The sequence below is a fragment of the Xenia sp. Carnegie-2017 genome, unplaced genomic scaffold (assembly GCF_021976095.1).
Source record: "Xenia sp. Carnegie-2017 unplaced genomic scaffold, XeniaSp_v1 HiC_scaffold_29, whole genome shotgun sequence".
Lineage (NCBI taxonomy): Eukaryota > Metazoa > Cnidaria > Anthozoa > Malacalcyonacea > Xeniidae > Xenia > Xenia sp. Carnegie-2017.
Window position 1 is genome coordinate 183,872 of NW_025813492.1, and position 17,416 is coordinate 201,287.

Consider the following 17,416-nt stretch of genomic DNA (forward strand, 5'->3'; position numbering starts at 1 on the left):
TTGATGGTATGCACTTTTAAGATCTACAGTGCTAAAGACACTATATTGGGCAACTGCGTTTACTGTATCATCTATTCTTGGCATCGGATAAGCGTCCAACTGAGTAAACTTATTAATTGTTTCAGAGTAATCGATTACTAGTCTTTTCTTTTGTCTTTCGTTCTTGGTTACAACGACTTGGGCTCTCCAGGAGAGTCACTTTCTTCAATAATCCCTTCTTCAAGCAATTTCGACACTTCCGTTGCGATGAACGCTCTGTCCTCGGCACTGTATCTTCGTGATTTTGCAGCTACCGGTCTACAATCTTCAGACAAAATTGAAACAACGGCGGTGGCCCTATATTTATAGTTGATAAACCACATATCGTTAAAGAGGGCGATTTTCTCCCATACTCAACAATTATGCTTTCATGTTTTTCCTGCCAATTTTGTCCTAATATCACGTTCGTACATAAATTTGTTAAGACAAACAGTTTTACTTTCGCATACTCTCGCTCTTTAAGTATAATATCGGTAAGACAATAGCCTTGAATTTTAGAAGAAAACGAGGATGCAGCCATTGTTACTTTCTCTTGAGTTGTATAAACGTTCAATCCCAGATTACTTGCAACTTTAGGATGTATAAAATTATGTGTACTTCCCGAATCAATTAGAGCTTTGCAAGATTTTCCATTAATCAAGACATCAATACAGGCTTTCTTTAGTGACTTTGCTACTGTATGTTTAGTTGATGGTAATGCTATATACGAGGCCTGAGGAGCGACCGATTTACATACTCTTTGGAAATGTCCTTTCTTTTTACATTTATAACAATAGGCGTCTTTAGCCGGGCATGCGGAGGGATGGTGTGGTCGATTACCGCAGAAGAAACATTTCGCTGATCTAGAAGAGGCGGCAACGTACCTTTCTATGCCGTTGTTCTCTTGATGTCCGTCAGATTGATCAGTTTTATCTTGGTTTTCAAATGCTCGTTGATTAATAAACGAATTCTCCCCGTCCTTGTTTGATAGAGTAGCAGCTGTTATTGGAATTCCGTCTGCATAAGTTTCAGAAGTTCTCTGTGTTGTATCTAAGGCTCGGGCTTGATCAAAAGCTGTCCGAAGGTCTAATGTTTTATTCTCAAGAAGACGTTGGCGGATGTTAGTTGAAAGAAGACCTGCTATAAACGCGTCTCGTACAGCTTCGTCTCGATATTGATTTGATGTCACGCTACGAAAATTACAATCTTTGCTTAGCGATTTTAATTCTTGCAAATACTCATCCAGGCTCTCGCCAGATTGTTGTTTACGAGTAGCTAACTTATGTCGCGAAAATATCTTGTTAGGAACCTTAACATAGAGATTTTTTAACAATTCTATAGCTTCCTCGTAAAAGTTGTCGCTTCACAGAAAAGTTGATAAACGTCGGCAGAAACATAATTGACTAGAATCTTTAATTTGTTCACTTCTTCGTTAGGTATAGCAGCTACAACGTTTTGGAAAGTAGCAAACCAGTGCAACCACGATCTAGCAGCGTCTTGAGCGTTAGGATTGGTGTCAAAACGTTGTGGTCTTAAAACTTTCTCCATCACAGCATAAGATGCGGAAGACACTTGATAGGATTGACTAGTGAGAGCACCAAGATTCTGAGTGTTGTGTAAATTGTTGTAAAAGTTTTATTAAATATTTATTATATCTTCTATATACTAACCTAAGGAGGTTTCTTAAATAATGGGCATACTTATTTACATTTACGTATATTTAAATTTCGTAATGAATTCTGTTCACCTTCCGACGAATGAAAAATTTATGCTTGAATATTTTCTCGTCATATTTTCTATTGTATTGTCTTTTTAGCATACAGTGTAATTTTCAGTTGGCTTTTCCTCGTTACAAGTTGTAAGTTACAACGAGCTCACTGTAGTAAAGTTTCAGCTGTAAAAAATAGCCTTTTGCGAGGAGTTAGCCAGGTGTGTTGTTTGTAGTGATGTTGTTTATATGTTTATGCTTTCGCGATTTGTATTCAAATTTATATTGGCCGTGTATGTTTGGCACTCGGGGGAATGATACTGACGTACAAACCGCGTGAATATTCGACTTTGAAGGACTGGAACTGACGTACAAACCGCGGAAGAAACTAGGACTTTGGCTTCAACTTTTTAACTATAAAATGTATTGTCGTTATCATTCCATATATATATATATATATATGGAGTTCACTGCACGTGCCTAGTGGAAAACAGGCTTTACCCTCCAGATTTGATTTCGCTGCGCAGTCCCTGTTTTACCGCGTGGAAACGTGTTAAAGCAAAATAAAAGCTGGACTAATCATATAGAACTAAGTCGATAGTCAAAATCCATATTCTAATATGACAAACTATTTCAAAAATTCTTAAACTGGAGACAAAAATATAAATATGCATAATCCTGCCTTGACTTAGTTCCCCAGTAATCTCATTACTCCCGACGAGTTTTAGTTGAAAGACAGAGTGACTTCTCGAAGTAAACTGGACACCTAGAGTATGAAAATTTTACAATATAGATAAAAAATAACAAAAAACAACAGCAAAAAAGTGAGTGAGACCACACTCATTGTAATCATGTTTCTTAAAGAGTAAATATGCCACGACAAGCTCACTTACCTAAAAATGACGTACGAAACAAAATATTAGGGAGCTTTAGCAAAGGCTACGAGTACGACTTACGTCATTTTGGCGCGAAAACATTGTTGCGACAACAAAACCATGTAGCCGTACTCGTGCTAAAGCTCCCTATTATATTTAGATGACAAGTGAATGTAAAGCATTTTATTAATTACAAAGAAGCTGCAACACAGCAGTGTATTGTAAGCAACGTAGAACATTATCAAGCAAATTAGAAGGAATTCTACGAGTCAACAGTTACAAATGGAAGTTGTACAAAATACAGCACGATGCATGCGCAAACCAGTGTTAAACAGCGAGTGTAACTGTTTATGCTGAGTAACTGGACGAGCATGGGCGTAGAAAGATTGTTAACTGGGGGAGGAGGCTCGTATTCATATATTCATGATATGTAGTGTTAAGTTCTTTTGAAAGATAGTACTTTGTATAGCAATATTGAGAAAAGAAGAGAATTTTGGAAGAGAAAACTAGCAACCGGTTTTACAAGCTTTGTACAATTTGCATTGGAAGCCTTTCCGAAAAAACCCTCAAAAGCATGTTCTTTGGCAAATGATTTACTGGAGCAAATATATTGCCTTTCTAAAAATTCAACTTTTCCACTTTGCTATTCTGCTTATTCTAATAGAAGAACAGTTGTCACAGTTTCCCTTAAGGGGATACACTGGCTGTTTGTATAAATCAACTCGAAAAAGCATTTCATGTGGCTTGCTTGTAATTTCTATGTGTCAACTCCTTTAGAATTTGGCAAGAAGTACGAAGCTTTATCACAAGGGGAAAAGTTTGTCGATGTCTAAGCATATCAAATTGCAATTGGATGTATGAATTGTGCAAAACTCATTAGTCGGCCTGACTTAGCAGTTGCTGTTTGTGTCCTTTCGACGTTCATGACAAATCCAGGTTTAGAACATTGGAGAGGGATAAAGAGAGTGTTTCGATACATTCAGGGAACACTAAACTTTGGTCTAGTGTACATTTCAGATGGAAGCGATCCTGTCCTAAGAGGATACTCCGATGCCGATTGGGCAGGTGATTTGACCACACGACGTTCAACAACTGGGTATGTTATTCAAGTTGAGAATAACACAGTTAGTTGGTGCAGTAAGCGACAAGGTTGTGTGTCGAAGTCAACTTCTGAAGCTGAGTATATTGCTCTAAGTACTGCTTGCCAAGAGGGAATTTGGCTTAGAAGATTGCTTGAGGATATATACATAAAAATTGAAAAATTAACCGCCATATGAAAGTTATTTGAAGTTGACAGTCTAATGGGGAGAACTATTGGATACTTACAATTTTTACGTGTTCACCAACGGGGATTACAATGGAGCGAGTCATATGTATAACACTCTTAAATTGACTGCATTCTTATCTCGAAAAATCGTCAATTATTCAAGCCACGAACAATTCAAGGGAGCACGTGGTAAGATGGCGGACAGTGATGACTTGACGAGCTCCTCGAATTCATTAAATTTATCTTCTGAGTCTAAAAATCATTCCTTGAAAACAGTCAAATCGAATGTAAAAACAGATAATCTTATAATATCTGACAAACAGATTCAATGGCATGGAAACCTGAAGTTATTAAAATGTTTTATATCGAATACGCTGAACTGACGTGGCAAATGGAAATCACCTGGAGGCAACGTGAAAGTGTTCACTAGCTCAAACGAAGAATTCATTTTCAAATGGCACGGAGCAAAATCTAAAAAGATAACCATTCTTGATGACACAGACAACAAGTTCCTTGAAACGTTGAAAAGCCACAGTTTCCCAAAAAAATACTCGTCTACCGACCAAGTTTATTGTCAAGATGACCACATACAAAAAGCCATGTCCCTAATCTTGCCTACGGAAACTACTGAAGCTACTGATTCAGATAAAGAAAGCGAAGAGTTAGTCACTAATGATGTTGAAGGAAAACTTGGCCAAATCCTCGCTCGTTTACACAATTTAGAAGAAAGAACTGAAAGAAAACTGAAAGTAACGAAAGAGCCGTACTCATAGCCGATAACATGAAAATGGCAGCCCAAATAGAGCAGTTAAAATCAACTATTAGCTCGTTAAGAGAAGACAACGACCGAATCTTGTCACTCCTAGATGCCAAACAAAAACAAAATGCTTGGATTGTTGTCAAACGTACGAAACAGTCCAATATTAACCAAAGCAAATCGATCACATATCCTTTTCCTGTTGAAAATAGATTTGAAAATCTTCCAGTAGAAGACTGTGATGGAGATGAAGCATTGCCTACAGTTAGCCCTAAACCTACAGAAACAATCAACACTGAAGCACAATTGAAAGCTTACCGCAGTAAGCATAAGAAAAAGTTTGCCGAATCAAGGAATGGCATTTCGAAGGAAGATGAAGAGCAGACCCACTACAAAAACCGCAAAGAATCATTTTCAAGAGCTCTGATCATTGGTGACTCAATGGTCAAACATATCAACCCAAAAAGATCTCAAGGGCAGCCAGAGGGAAATCTACTTGCCATTTTTTCAGTGGTGCCAAGGTAAAGGATGTACACCAAAATTTCCTAGAGTCCTTTTAAGATGAATATGATACCATAATTCTTCATGTTGGTACCAACGATCTGGTCAACAGTGATGCTGATGAAGTTGCTACAAGCATGGAAAGTTCGATTGCTGATGTGAAGAACCAAGCAAGTAAAGTGGGAATTTCCAGTGTAATCAAATGTTTGATGGTAAGGTCCCATTAAGTAAAATTGCTTATTACAACACTCTAATTTATAGATTATGTGCTAAAAATAATGTTTCATGTATAAATAATGATGATATAGGCAAAAATCTTCCAAATGGCTCCAATCTCCACTCAAATAAATTTGGAGACAAATCACTAGGTAGTGCATTTTGCACCTTTGTTAAACCAGTAATCAATAGTCATGATGCTGCGACACAGTCAACAACCCACCAGTCTTTCAAAGACCTGGCAGATGGAGCAAAGAATGGACAAATTATTTGAGATTTGTCAAGAGACAACTAAGCAAGTAATTAATTTAGATAATTTAGATGAGAAGAATGTGGGCAGCGATTTTTCTACCTGTTTTAAATTGGTTCCTAAAACTAGAGGCTTCAAAATGACTTTTCTCAACATAGCCAGTCTTCCAATGAAGATTGATGACATACGGTTGTCAAGGCCAAGCAAGCACATTGATTTGTTTGCCCATAATGAAACCCGTCTTGATTCTACTATAACTGATAATATGATTCATATTGATGGGTATGATGTGGTAAGAAATGATAGGTCAAGAAATGGGGGAGGAGTTTGCTTATAGTTGCGTAGCTCCATTAACTACATAGTTCGAAAGGACCTAATTTCTTCAGAGTTAGAAGCTGTTTGTTTAGAAATTTGTAAACCTCATAGACGACCATTCTTGGTAACTACTATTTATCGCCCACCAAACTCACCTACTAACTAACAAATACGACATATTTACCTGACTTAGCTGCACCAGAATTCATGATGTACTTTGATAATCCCACAATGGTAGTGATTCTTACGTGTACGAAAATGATACAGATATCTTTGACAGTCACAGTCACGATAGACACACAACACGCAACCACAATAGAAGCTCAACAGGTGAACAACGAGAGGTGCCATTGATACAATTAGATTCTGATAACGAGTCTATAACAAGCGGTGGATCTGCAGTTCCATCACCTGCAATACCACAAAACTTTAATTTTCCAACATCAAGCTTACCGAAAGACAACGAGCTAACGGTGTTGAGTGTTAAGCAACTCAACACTAGACTAAAAGGACTGCCGAGAAATGTCGTCAATGACATAAAGAAAAGAAGACGAACATTGAAGAATCGTGGTTATGCGCATTCCTGTCGCCTTAAGGATATCGAAATGGGATACTAGTCCGCGAAGATGCGAGTTCAAATCTCGTCCAAATCACGTGTTTTCCATGCGCGTATAGAGACCGTGTCAGGATTCATATTATTATGTTGCTCTGATGATGGTTTGGAATAATTAAACATAAGCGCGCAAAACATTACCGTTATTTTTCTTTAAAGTTCACACGATGTTTTGTCTGCAGGCGACTTCTTGGATATAGCATAAAATGAGTTCGACCATAGCTTAGTTTTTTACTGCAATGCACCTTAGTTTCAAGGACAAACAAGTAGATAAAGCTAAAATCTCAAACATTTAATCAATTCATTGACAAAGGATTCGCCTTTGTTTTAGGTATACTCCTGCGCGATCAACCCGCTTCATTTTTCCTGAAACTCAAAGATATGTTGACGGCAGAGGGACGGCCCAGCTGGAGGCAACTCGCCGGGGAACTGCAGTTTACTTACGATCAAATTTGCAATTTAGCCGTTGCAATTTAGCAATATTAATTTGCAAACATAATTTTTAATTCCCTTGACTTTTATGTTGTTTTGAATACACCCTTTTATAGTTCACAGGTATATTGTTGGAATTAAAGTTTTACAATTCAGGATATATTAGTACGACAATCGAGACAATCACTTCTTGTGACAAAAATTCCTTATTGAAAACTGTCGTTATTAACAAAGCAAAATCAATATTAGCTAATTACACGGATAAACACAATATATATCTGTTAAAAAATGCCCAAGAGCTTAAATTCGACTTTCTAAGTGTACGGACTTGAAACACGACTCTTTCAATATACATTTATAGCGGTTTTCTTTACAGTTTGAAACTATGCCACAAGATCATAAGAAAGAAAATTATTCTACAAGAATGTGTTTTAATAATGTTTTACATAATTGAAGATGACATATCCTGTACGCAATAAGAACTACTGCGGAATTTACCGACAAGCTAAGTGCTTGACCATCATGTAAAAATGTCAACTGAGATTATACGGAAAAATCGTGGGAAAATTATGAAATTATAACAAGACAATAGTGACAATTCTTTAAGCTTGATTTTTATTTTTAGTTAGTTGCACTAAGTTTCAGTACACTTTCTCAAAAAATTCGATGTAAATGTTCCACACTTATGTAATGTGTGCCTTTAAGGTAAAGTTATTTGGTGTTAAATTTGTCAAATGCCAAATCTACATAACTAAGCAAACCGTACATTTCACACAGACTTCTACTGTTTGATATTTAATGTAATGTGTGATTTTTTAAGTAAATGATTTGGTGTTGAATATTTCAAATGCCAAATGACTCTACAAAACAGTCCATAAAATATGTAACCGTACATCCTGTGTCACAAGTGCAGGAGTCACCACTGCACAATGGTGATAACCGGGAGGATTATACATTGTTATACACTTTGTAACTAAACAAACAGTGGCTACATTTGACACTGACTTCTACAGTTTGATATTTCATAAATCTGAGAATGAAAAAAGCTTTTTTAAAAGATATCCAGACACTCGAGAAATTTCGAGTAACAAAGTCTACAAGGGTCTTGCTACACTATAACATACAATTATTCCTAAACAAGTAGCTACAACTCCAATATTTTTTCAAATTTATCGCTCAGTTGTAATTTTGATGAGTTACATGATTGTCACTTTCATTACATGCTGAGATTTTGTTGTAAGTGTTTATCGAGATGCAAATAGAAGTATGATATCGAACTTCTGAGAGGCTCATTTTCTCTTCGCTACTGATGAGACAGCTATAAAAAAACGTTTTGTTTCGTTGGTAAACACTGGTTCGTCAATGTGATTAAATTCGACGCCATGTTGGTCAAAAGTCTTGTAGTTATATGGCTATATAGCGTCTTTTTTCAATTAGAACAGTTTGTGAAAATAACGGTGTTTGTAAGAAATGAAGTACTTCTAAAAACTTGCAAGATCACGAATTTGGATTGCAGTTTTATAGCTTTGTGTATATTACTGATTGCTAAAGAAATGAACACTTGCCACTTATGTGAAATAAAAGAATAAATAAAAATGATCAAGTTGATGGGACTCAACTACAGAAACGAACCAACCATCACAAGACACATATTAAATATATTGGCTTATAACATATATTGGCTATGGTCACCTTTGGTCACCTTTCTCCGCTGTGTCCTGCTCGGGTAGCGGGTCTTTGCCGGAGACCCAGTTCTATCAGACTCTTCCAGGCTGCTCTGTCCTGGGTATCCTCTTTCATTTTTTTTTTCTTTTTTTTCATTTCATGTTGCGTCTTACGAATCTGGCATCTTGTGAACAGAGTGCATTTTTCGCATCGGATTGCTCAGCGAATCCGGTATCGTGTGAACAGGGCCTTTATATCTGTAATTCTTGTTAACTTCCTTATTAGTCTGAAGATGTCTTGTGTCAAGACGAAACGTCACTATTTTAATAACTTTCACAAAACCGAATTGTTTATGATTGTGTTCAAAATTATTTGTTGGGCTCTAATGATTATATTGAGAATCCGTTTCTCGCCTGGCACTTCATTGGCAACAATAAAGAAACAGGTGTTAAAGTTAGTTAAAGTCAGTATCGATTTCTTAAAGATCTTATGTTAAGTTTTCAAATAATTGTTGACATATTAGCGCTTTGGTCTGTAGCTATATTGACTAAAATAATTATTATCATGTTAATGCCATGGAAAACAAACTACACGGGCAAACGATAACTATGTCGCCATTTTTAAAGTGGAAATTCGAGCGTGCATTTGATGACGTTTTACAGCAGCTCAAAATTACACAACAAAAAATGAACAATGTTAAAACAATTAACGAAGTTAAACAAACAGGACTATCACAAATGTAAGCAATAAATTTTGTTTTCAGAATTCTTATTTTCTGTTATTCGCCGGACGGACATTGCTAACTTGCGATGCCTCGATCGCTAAAAACTTGCAGTGCCTCCATTGCTTTAGGCCCCATCAACAATGTACATTGGATGAAATGTAGCAATCTAAACGGCAAGGCTTGTTTTTCTCGTTGACCTTGACAAAAAAATCTACTGTCCTTTTCTCAAAATTACATTGATGCTAGACCGATCTGTGGATAGTTAAAATTCACGACTGCTAATTTTTCAATGTATTTACTTTTCGAAATATCTTAGTTGCCAAAAAAACGTGACTGGTCAAAAAAATCTTTAGAAATTTATAGCTAAGAAAGTCCAGGCATAAGATGATTATCGCAACATTGTAACCGGGGAACTGGGTCCAGAGCAGGTATATAAGTGAAACATGGTAGATAAAGGTATTCAATTAGCCAGTCTGTAGTTAGCATGCATGGCAGACATGTGCCATAAATTTATGATCTGGTAAGAAAAACCTATGCTAATTAGAAGCAGAATTCTTATTCTGGAACGCGATTTTCCATTAATGAAAACGATGATGATTGGATAGTGTTTGATAATTAATGATGTACAAACTTTGATATGAAAAATATGAAAAGGCCTTTAGTTTGTTCATATGAAACGCCTGTTTAGCTGATTGAACTAAAGTACATGGAACATTACCTGTAATTACTAATACAAAACCTTAATAATTTTTTGAAGCTGTGTTTTACCCCAGACACGTGTGTAGTCAATCAGTTTTCATGCTCCTCGAGAGAATCGCGAAACACTACATACACGCGTGTCTGGGTAAAATCTCGAGTGTCTGGATGTAAGATTTAGCTCAATTATTTGCTTCCATGTATTTTAGTACAATGGTTTAGCTAGCTTGGTGAGGATATTATCACACATATCATTTAAAAATGTTTTTGAAAGTGCGTTTATACAAGATTCCATTTGAAGGAAGCGGTATGCCACATATGCCCGTTCCATACGAATTGGTTGATAATACTGTTAGAGATATTGGCGATAAGACATACTCGGATTTACCGTTCTTTGACAAGTGCGTAAATTCGATTTTGTTTACAATAAAAATTAATTCTCTTTAAAATATTGATTTATCATAAAGGAATTGCAACTTGTACCAACAACGTTTTACACTCGGCGAGCAGAGACTCATACGAAAGTTCTATTTTTGCGTTACTCTGTCTTGGTTGATATTTTCAAGCCAAACAAATCAATCCTATGTTAACTGCGGGGAAATATCACTACATTTATTCTGCTATGCCTTGCTAATTTCTTTTCAAAATAGTTTCATTTTCAAAAGAAATCAACCTGACATTACATAAAATATGATAAACGGTCGTACATTTTGTTGTATTTCGCGACCGAACTTTGCAACGTTGTATTTAAGCTGCAAAAATTAAGATGTTGAAGTTTGTATTATATAATCAAACTTTGTTTGTAGTATATAAAATGATTCACTACTTTATAGTTGTTTAACGATTGAAATAATACTTGATCTTAATCATGACTTCACAAAAAAACGACTGAACAATTAAGACATCTAAAATAAATTTATAAACCGAAGGGTTTTGTTGCTTTCTTTGATTAAATGTTATTAGCTATTAATGTTCAGTCAAGTGAGTCAAGCAAAATTGAAAATTTCCCATCAAGTAAAACAGTATGAACCGAGCGAGTGTACGAAATTCGACAAGAATTATTTCACGAGTAAAATGTAAGCTAAGATACTGGATATGTAGCATAAGAAAATCGACTTCCTATAACATTCTCATTAAATAAAATGCTGTAATTTGCCCCATCGAAATGCTAACACTAAAGCATGCCTCGACATGAAAGTAAGTAAGATGACAAACTTACTAAAAACTGAAGATTACTGGTATGAAACAACATATTAAATTCAAGAATATGCAGGCGCTTCTAAGCAAAATCAGTTATTTAACTCATCACAAAAAGATTTGAATAGTGCGAGTTAAACGTTCCGCGAGGTTGGCTAATGTAGTATGTTGTAGTATGTAATACGTGCTTTCATGTTTAAACGAGGATGCATTGTTATGCTAATCTCAGTTCAAAATACGTTTCCTAAAAAGTAGAAATGTGCGAGGTGTGCTGAAGTTAAAATGATATAGACGAGGCACTTGCAAATGGTATTCACCATTAATAATAATGATTAATAATAATGAATGCGGAGAAAAAAGTTTTCACTAACCTTCAAACAAATCAGCATAAGTTAATTCAATGTTGGAGACCATGTTGCAGCAAAACATTGATTACTGTGAGTCGAACATAAAAGTTGTCAGAAGAACACATCAATGTATATAGCAGCATGCGTTACGAGGAAAAAATGAGTGAAGTACAGTTGCAATATACCACAGTGAAGGAACTCGAGTAAGGGGTGTGTCAATCAGTTTGATTACTAAAGTAAAGAATAATAATTTACCTATTTTATCTTCTAAGTTTAACGCAAAGCATTTAGCGTGATATATGATGCGATGAGAACTTTTCCACATTCACTTTTAAGTTTTTCTTAACGTCTTTATAAGACGGACGAAAAGGAAATAATTGCTTGCAACGACAGAAGAGGATAAGAGTCTTTATTCTGTCATGACATCGTATTCATGTCCAATCACCAATATTAAAGTGGTTCTATGACAAAAACTTAACGTTGAAAAATCATCGATTTTAGCATTCAATAGTTTAAACACATATCAATTATTGCTTTCGTAAAATGTAAGCAAAAATAATAATATAACGAGGGAGTTATGAACATTTGAAATGCCTAATTTTCCTGTCCGCCATTAAAATCGGCCATTTTGAATATTTGCAATCAGCAAAGTTTGTGACGGCATAGTCTTAACACGGCAAGAAGCGCACATTGGAAAGTATACAAAGTAATACATAAATAGAGCAAAAAAATGCCAAATTCATCGAGATCTAGCTCGCTCTCTGAGTCTTCGATTGAGACAAACGCATCGATTTCTTCATCGGAATTCATGACGGCAAATTCGGACGAATCTAATTCGGAAATTTTGCCATTTGCCGATAATATTGAACCGCTTGCTTCGCCCGATGAAATTGCTGAGTACGAAGCTGCAGTCGCAGAAGAACGGCAGGTTGAGGACATGCTGCAAGATCGTTTTGATGCCCGTGTTGATGTTACTTCATGGTAAGATGTCATTCTTAGTGTGTTACTTTAATCTGAATCGTCTGCCGTTAGCTATGATAACTTTATGGAAACATACAATTTGGCCAATATTAAAGGTGTGAATGTGGCCATTGTTCGTTGCATCTTGTTGTCAACCATCAAGAGTGCCGATGCTGCATGGGAATAGAGCAATGCCGTGGTAAAATGTATCAGTTCGAAGTCGATGAAAGGAAATGCATTTTGGATCAACCTGGCATTAACGAAGTTTGCCTGAACGAATTTGTTCTTCAAGCAGCTGAAAAAAAGCGCTCAGATTAAAAAGGTCCAATGGACAGATGCTGGGAGTACGTTTGTTATGCTAAAACGCAGCTGGAACGGTGAGCAGAAAGATTACAGTATCAATTTTCGGTGAGAGCTTTACTCCTGCTATGGATAACTTTACTAATTTTCGTATAATGCTATATGTCTTTTCATTTAATTTATTCAGATCCAGTGTTGAGCAAAACAAAGGGGTGAGTATTGTCTTTTCAGACTTCTTTTCAAGGCTTTTAATACAAATATCAAAATATTATATGGCGATCCTTAGGCATTATATGAAAACATGGGTTATTTATTATAAATGAAATAATTTCTTGCGCTAAATAACGGAATTTGCGAGTTATCATGAATTTCTCGCCATTTTAGAGCAGCCTCGTGACCTTCTATATTTATAAGTTTTGAACAATTGTTTAATCATTTCATGATTGAAGAAATTTCAATAAATGTGTCAGTTTGAGCGGCTACATCACTGTTCGTAAACATAAGTTTATTCATTGTTACACACAAGTATATTTCTAACAGAAAACAGAAAACAATGTTTATCCAACATTAAATTTAAGAGTGATTCATACTAAAGCAGCACTGTTTTGAGTTTATCACTGGTTACATGATAATTTTTGTACTCTTGCAATCAATATTAATTTATTTTATTTAAGAAATAGAACACAATATTAGCACAAAGTACGAGCGTTTCCATGCTTATTTTGAGTTGCTAAAGAACAAGTAAAATGTTTCTATTTTCTGTATGCGCAAACCACGCAACTTGTGAGACTGAAATTCTTGTGTTTCTATATAGAGTTATAGAAACAAAGGTTTATTAAGCAATTCGATCAATCAGTTCATCAGCGCCCGTGTTTTTAAAAGGCTATTTTATAATTTTACAATAATTTAAAAGAACGCTCGATTACAAAAACCTAATATTTGATTTTTATGCTAAACACTTCTCGGTTTCTTTACAGATGTTGCACCTGTCTTTCGAGATCCATGGGAGATTTCGAGCAATTTCTTTTTGCATCATACTGGAGATAGCATGAAAATAACCTGTGATGCTTACGGAAGGCCACCCCCCGAGATACACGGTAGACGGTGACCCATTGACAGAACATACAATGGTGTTAAAATTTAAAGACTTAAAGTGCTACTGAAGTGAAATTTTCATATTTCGTTTTTCGATACAAACGTTTTCTCTGTATTTTACTGATCATTTTGAGCTATCGCCCACTGAATTTAGTCGATGGGAACGCATCGAACTTTGCGTTCAAACATGGCATATTTGCTTGTTTTGATGCGAATTTGACTTTGAGTGCGTGACGTCATTTAAAGGACGGAAGTTCAATTTTAAAGCTCTTAGTATATAAAAATTATATACGAACAAGCATATTTACAACTGGAATTTTACATAATTTATAACTTCTCTTCGCAAAAATTGCGTATATTTAGTGGAAAATGTGCAGCACGCATAGGTAAGCAACATTTACAATCGATTAGAGTTTTATAAACTTCTTGAATTAACTTATATTTCTCAAACTGGGTGCCGCATCCTTGACGAAGTCTGCGGTTTTAACACACACGCAATGTTATCAGAAACTCATAGGCGTACGGGCACATATTTTTAGGGGGAGCTGGACTAAATTTGCCCGAATTATATGACGTCATATGACGTATGACGTCATAGATATTCTTATGTTGTCTCTGGCCATCTCAATTAATAAGCTAAAATCATTACAATTTGCTAAGAGGATGCTACGAAAGTAACTACATTTTATTTGATATTTGAAATTTTGTCATATATAACACTAGACGCAGAAGAAATTTAGTTAGTTAAATGTGCGACGATCTAAGACTAAAAGAAATAAGATTTACGATTACGTCGCTGTCCAAAATGTTAATTATCTTTTCCATGTCGTTCTTTAAAGTACTATTTGCATAGGCTCTTTCCACATTGATTAGGGCAATGCTGTTTAACCGTTTTGACCAATTGTACTTCGAAGATAGGTTTTAAGCGACGAAGAGCGCTAAAAGATCTTTCTGCTGAGCAGGATGTTGCCGGGATCGCGGCCAGAATCGAAAATACTTTGTAAGCCACAGGCAGGACTTCATGAACACCATTTTCGAACATTCTCTTAACAATTTTGGCAGCGTTTTCTCTCAGCACAAGGGAAATCAACGTCAATATTCTCAAAGACATTTTTCTCGCTACTAAGAAGCTCACTGTCGATACCATAGAAGTGTGATACCAACTCAACATTCGCCGTGGTTGGAGACCTGTTGAACACAATATCTGCAAGTGCCAATAGGACCTCTTGATCACTACCTTCAAATCTTGATTTCATCTCCGCCACAATCTTGTCAATGCTTAGGTAGTAGCATGTGATACGATAGTAATCTTTTTCTGTTCGATTTTCCACTTCTGCATTTACTTCAGCCATTTCACCGACGAGAGCTTGGAGCCGCCGTGACGGCTGTTGGAATCTTGGTACTTTTGCATCTTTGAAATTGAATTCTGTACCTTCAATTTGCTCCTTAATTTTGTGTGCTATGATTTCAGCCCGTGACCATAACAGTTCGAAATTTTCGAGGGAACGACATCCAATTAATGTCTTAATCACGCCATCAACACTCTTCTTTGCTGTGGCGACATCCATTTGCTTTCCTTGTAGGTACCTGCTCAAACCATCGGTGTTAGATAAAATAACCTTTAATACCATCAAACCAAAAACGAACCGAAAGTCGCAAATCGAGTTAAGTAGCGAATTGCTGTCATTGTAGGTCTTCGGATCGCGATCTTTGAGAGTGTAAGGAGAACCTCGATGATCTTAGGTAATTGGTTTACTACTGCTTTTACAGCTGCCCAACGACAAGACCATCTAGTAGCACTCTGCGATTTAATAGTCAGTGTAATATCTTCGTCCTCATCTTCGACCTTGATGTCATTGAAGATGGAGTGGCGTTTGGGACTTCCTTCCAAGAAATTATGGAGACTCTGGATCACACCTAAAGCTTTCTGAAGTGGCTCAATTGTAGTCATCGTATCTTGTAGCGCCAAGTTAAGCCGATGCCCATGGCAGTGAACATAGATGCTAAGAGGTGAGCACTCCTTCATGCGTGCAGCAAGTCCTTTGCGAGGGCCACTCATATTTGCAGCGCCATCAAAGCATTCTGCGACAATGTTTTCCAATGTCAACTCTAGCCTGCCAATGGCTGTCTTTAACAGCTCATACAATACTTCTCCTTCCGTAGATTTGGTTGAATAGAAACCAGTGAATGTCTCTTTGGTTTCGCCATTGAAAACATATCTGAGGAAAGAGATAATTGCTCTGTTCGACTGATGTCTGCCGTTTCATCGACAACTATTCCGTAGTAGTCGCTACTTCTTGCTTCTTCTGCTATCCTCTCAAGCATGACACTTGCTACTATTTCCAGTAGTTCATTTTGAATAGCAGGGGATGTCCACTGAGCATGTGTCTGCAGCTGGCTTTGAAGTTTAGATTTCAGCCAAGGCAAATCGTTGCATCTTATGCAAAGTAACTCGAGAAAGTTTCCTCTATTTATATCAGATATCTCCCATATATCACCCCGAATCTCTTCATGACCTCTAATTGCAACATTTTGTTGTGCAGTGTACATCAAAGATTGTATGATTACTTTTAAGTATTGTCTGTTAATAGCAACCTGGTCCTGGTGTGCACTATTCAGCTGTTGTAGTACGGAGGTTTTCTTTCTTTCCATTGCTTTAAACTGGAGCCATCTTGTCATGGATCTGACGTGGTTCTCACTCTTGCCATGTTTTGCCAGCTTTGACGACTTCTTCCAATTTGTAAGCACAAATGAAGTATTCTTCCCAAATTCTTTACAGGCAAAACAAACGCATGCATCTTTATCCACTTCGTAACTAATCCATGGATATTTCTTGTACCATTCAGGCTGAAATCGTCGCACAAATGTTTCACTGCCGAATTTTCGTGCAGGATATTCACCTAATATAGGCTGTTTTGGGGCGTGCAAGGTGGAAATCTCTTCTTCATTCATACTGTTAAGGGAAACCTTTCTAGTCTGTTCATTTAGAACAGATGCTGTTGAATCTAAATCTTGTATTGCTGTTGTGTCTAGAGTGTTAGACGTCGTCGTTGATTCTGGTGTTGCAACGCGTTGTATATTTTGATTTAAGTTAAATTCTTCGATGAACAGTGCGTCACTGGAAGTAAGATTTTCATTATCCGTGACCGTATTCAATTCTTTATTTTCTCTGAACTGCGTCAGTGGATTTAATTCATCAACATCAATAAACGTTCTCATTGGTTCCGTTTGGTCTTCGCTTATGGGCTCCTTCAAATTAATCTCAGGTAGATTTTCCTCAAAAGACCCAGTGGCTGCTAAATCTTTACTAGCACTCGATTCTGTTTCCTGTAAGGTTAGGTTATCATCCTTGGTTGTCATGTTACTTTTTACAAAGAAACCACTGATCTTTGACTGCGATAAATCCGATGAATCCATCACTCGATGACACTTAACTTTTCATTATTGTGAACTCGTCGAAAGTGGACCTCCTTATAATCA

At 36.5% G+C, this 17,416-nt stretch overlaps 2 protein-coding genes across 2 annotated transcripts; both read left to right on the top strand.

Moving 5' to 3' along the window:
- Nucleotides 1-4,655: 4,655 nt before the first annotated feature.
- On the top strand, nucleotides 4,656-6,524 carry LOC124453989 (transcription factor Maf-like). The gene is made up of 2 exons (XM_047004805.1): nucleotides 4,656-5,146; nucleotides 6,188-6,524. The coding sequence occupies exons 1-2, from the start codon at nucleotides 4,656-4,658 to the stop codon at nucleotides 6,522-6,524; spliced, it is 828 nt and encodes a 275-aa protein (XP_046860761.1).
- A 5,685-nt stretch (nucleotides 6,525-12,209) lies between these two features.
- On the top strand, nucleotides 12,210-12,859 carry LOC124453990. Its single transcript, XM_047004806.1, has 2 exons — nucleotides 12,210-12,562; nucleotides 12,658-12,859. Exons 1-2 carry the CDS (start codon nucleotides 12,312-12,314, stop codon nucleotides 12,857-12,859), a joined length of 453 nt encoding a protein of 150 aa, XP_046860762.1. The 5' UTR covers nucleotides 12,210-12,311.
- Nucleotides 12,860-17,416: the final 4,557 nt, after the last annotated feature.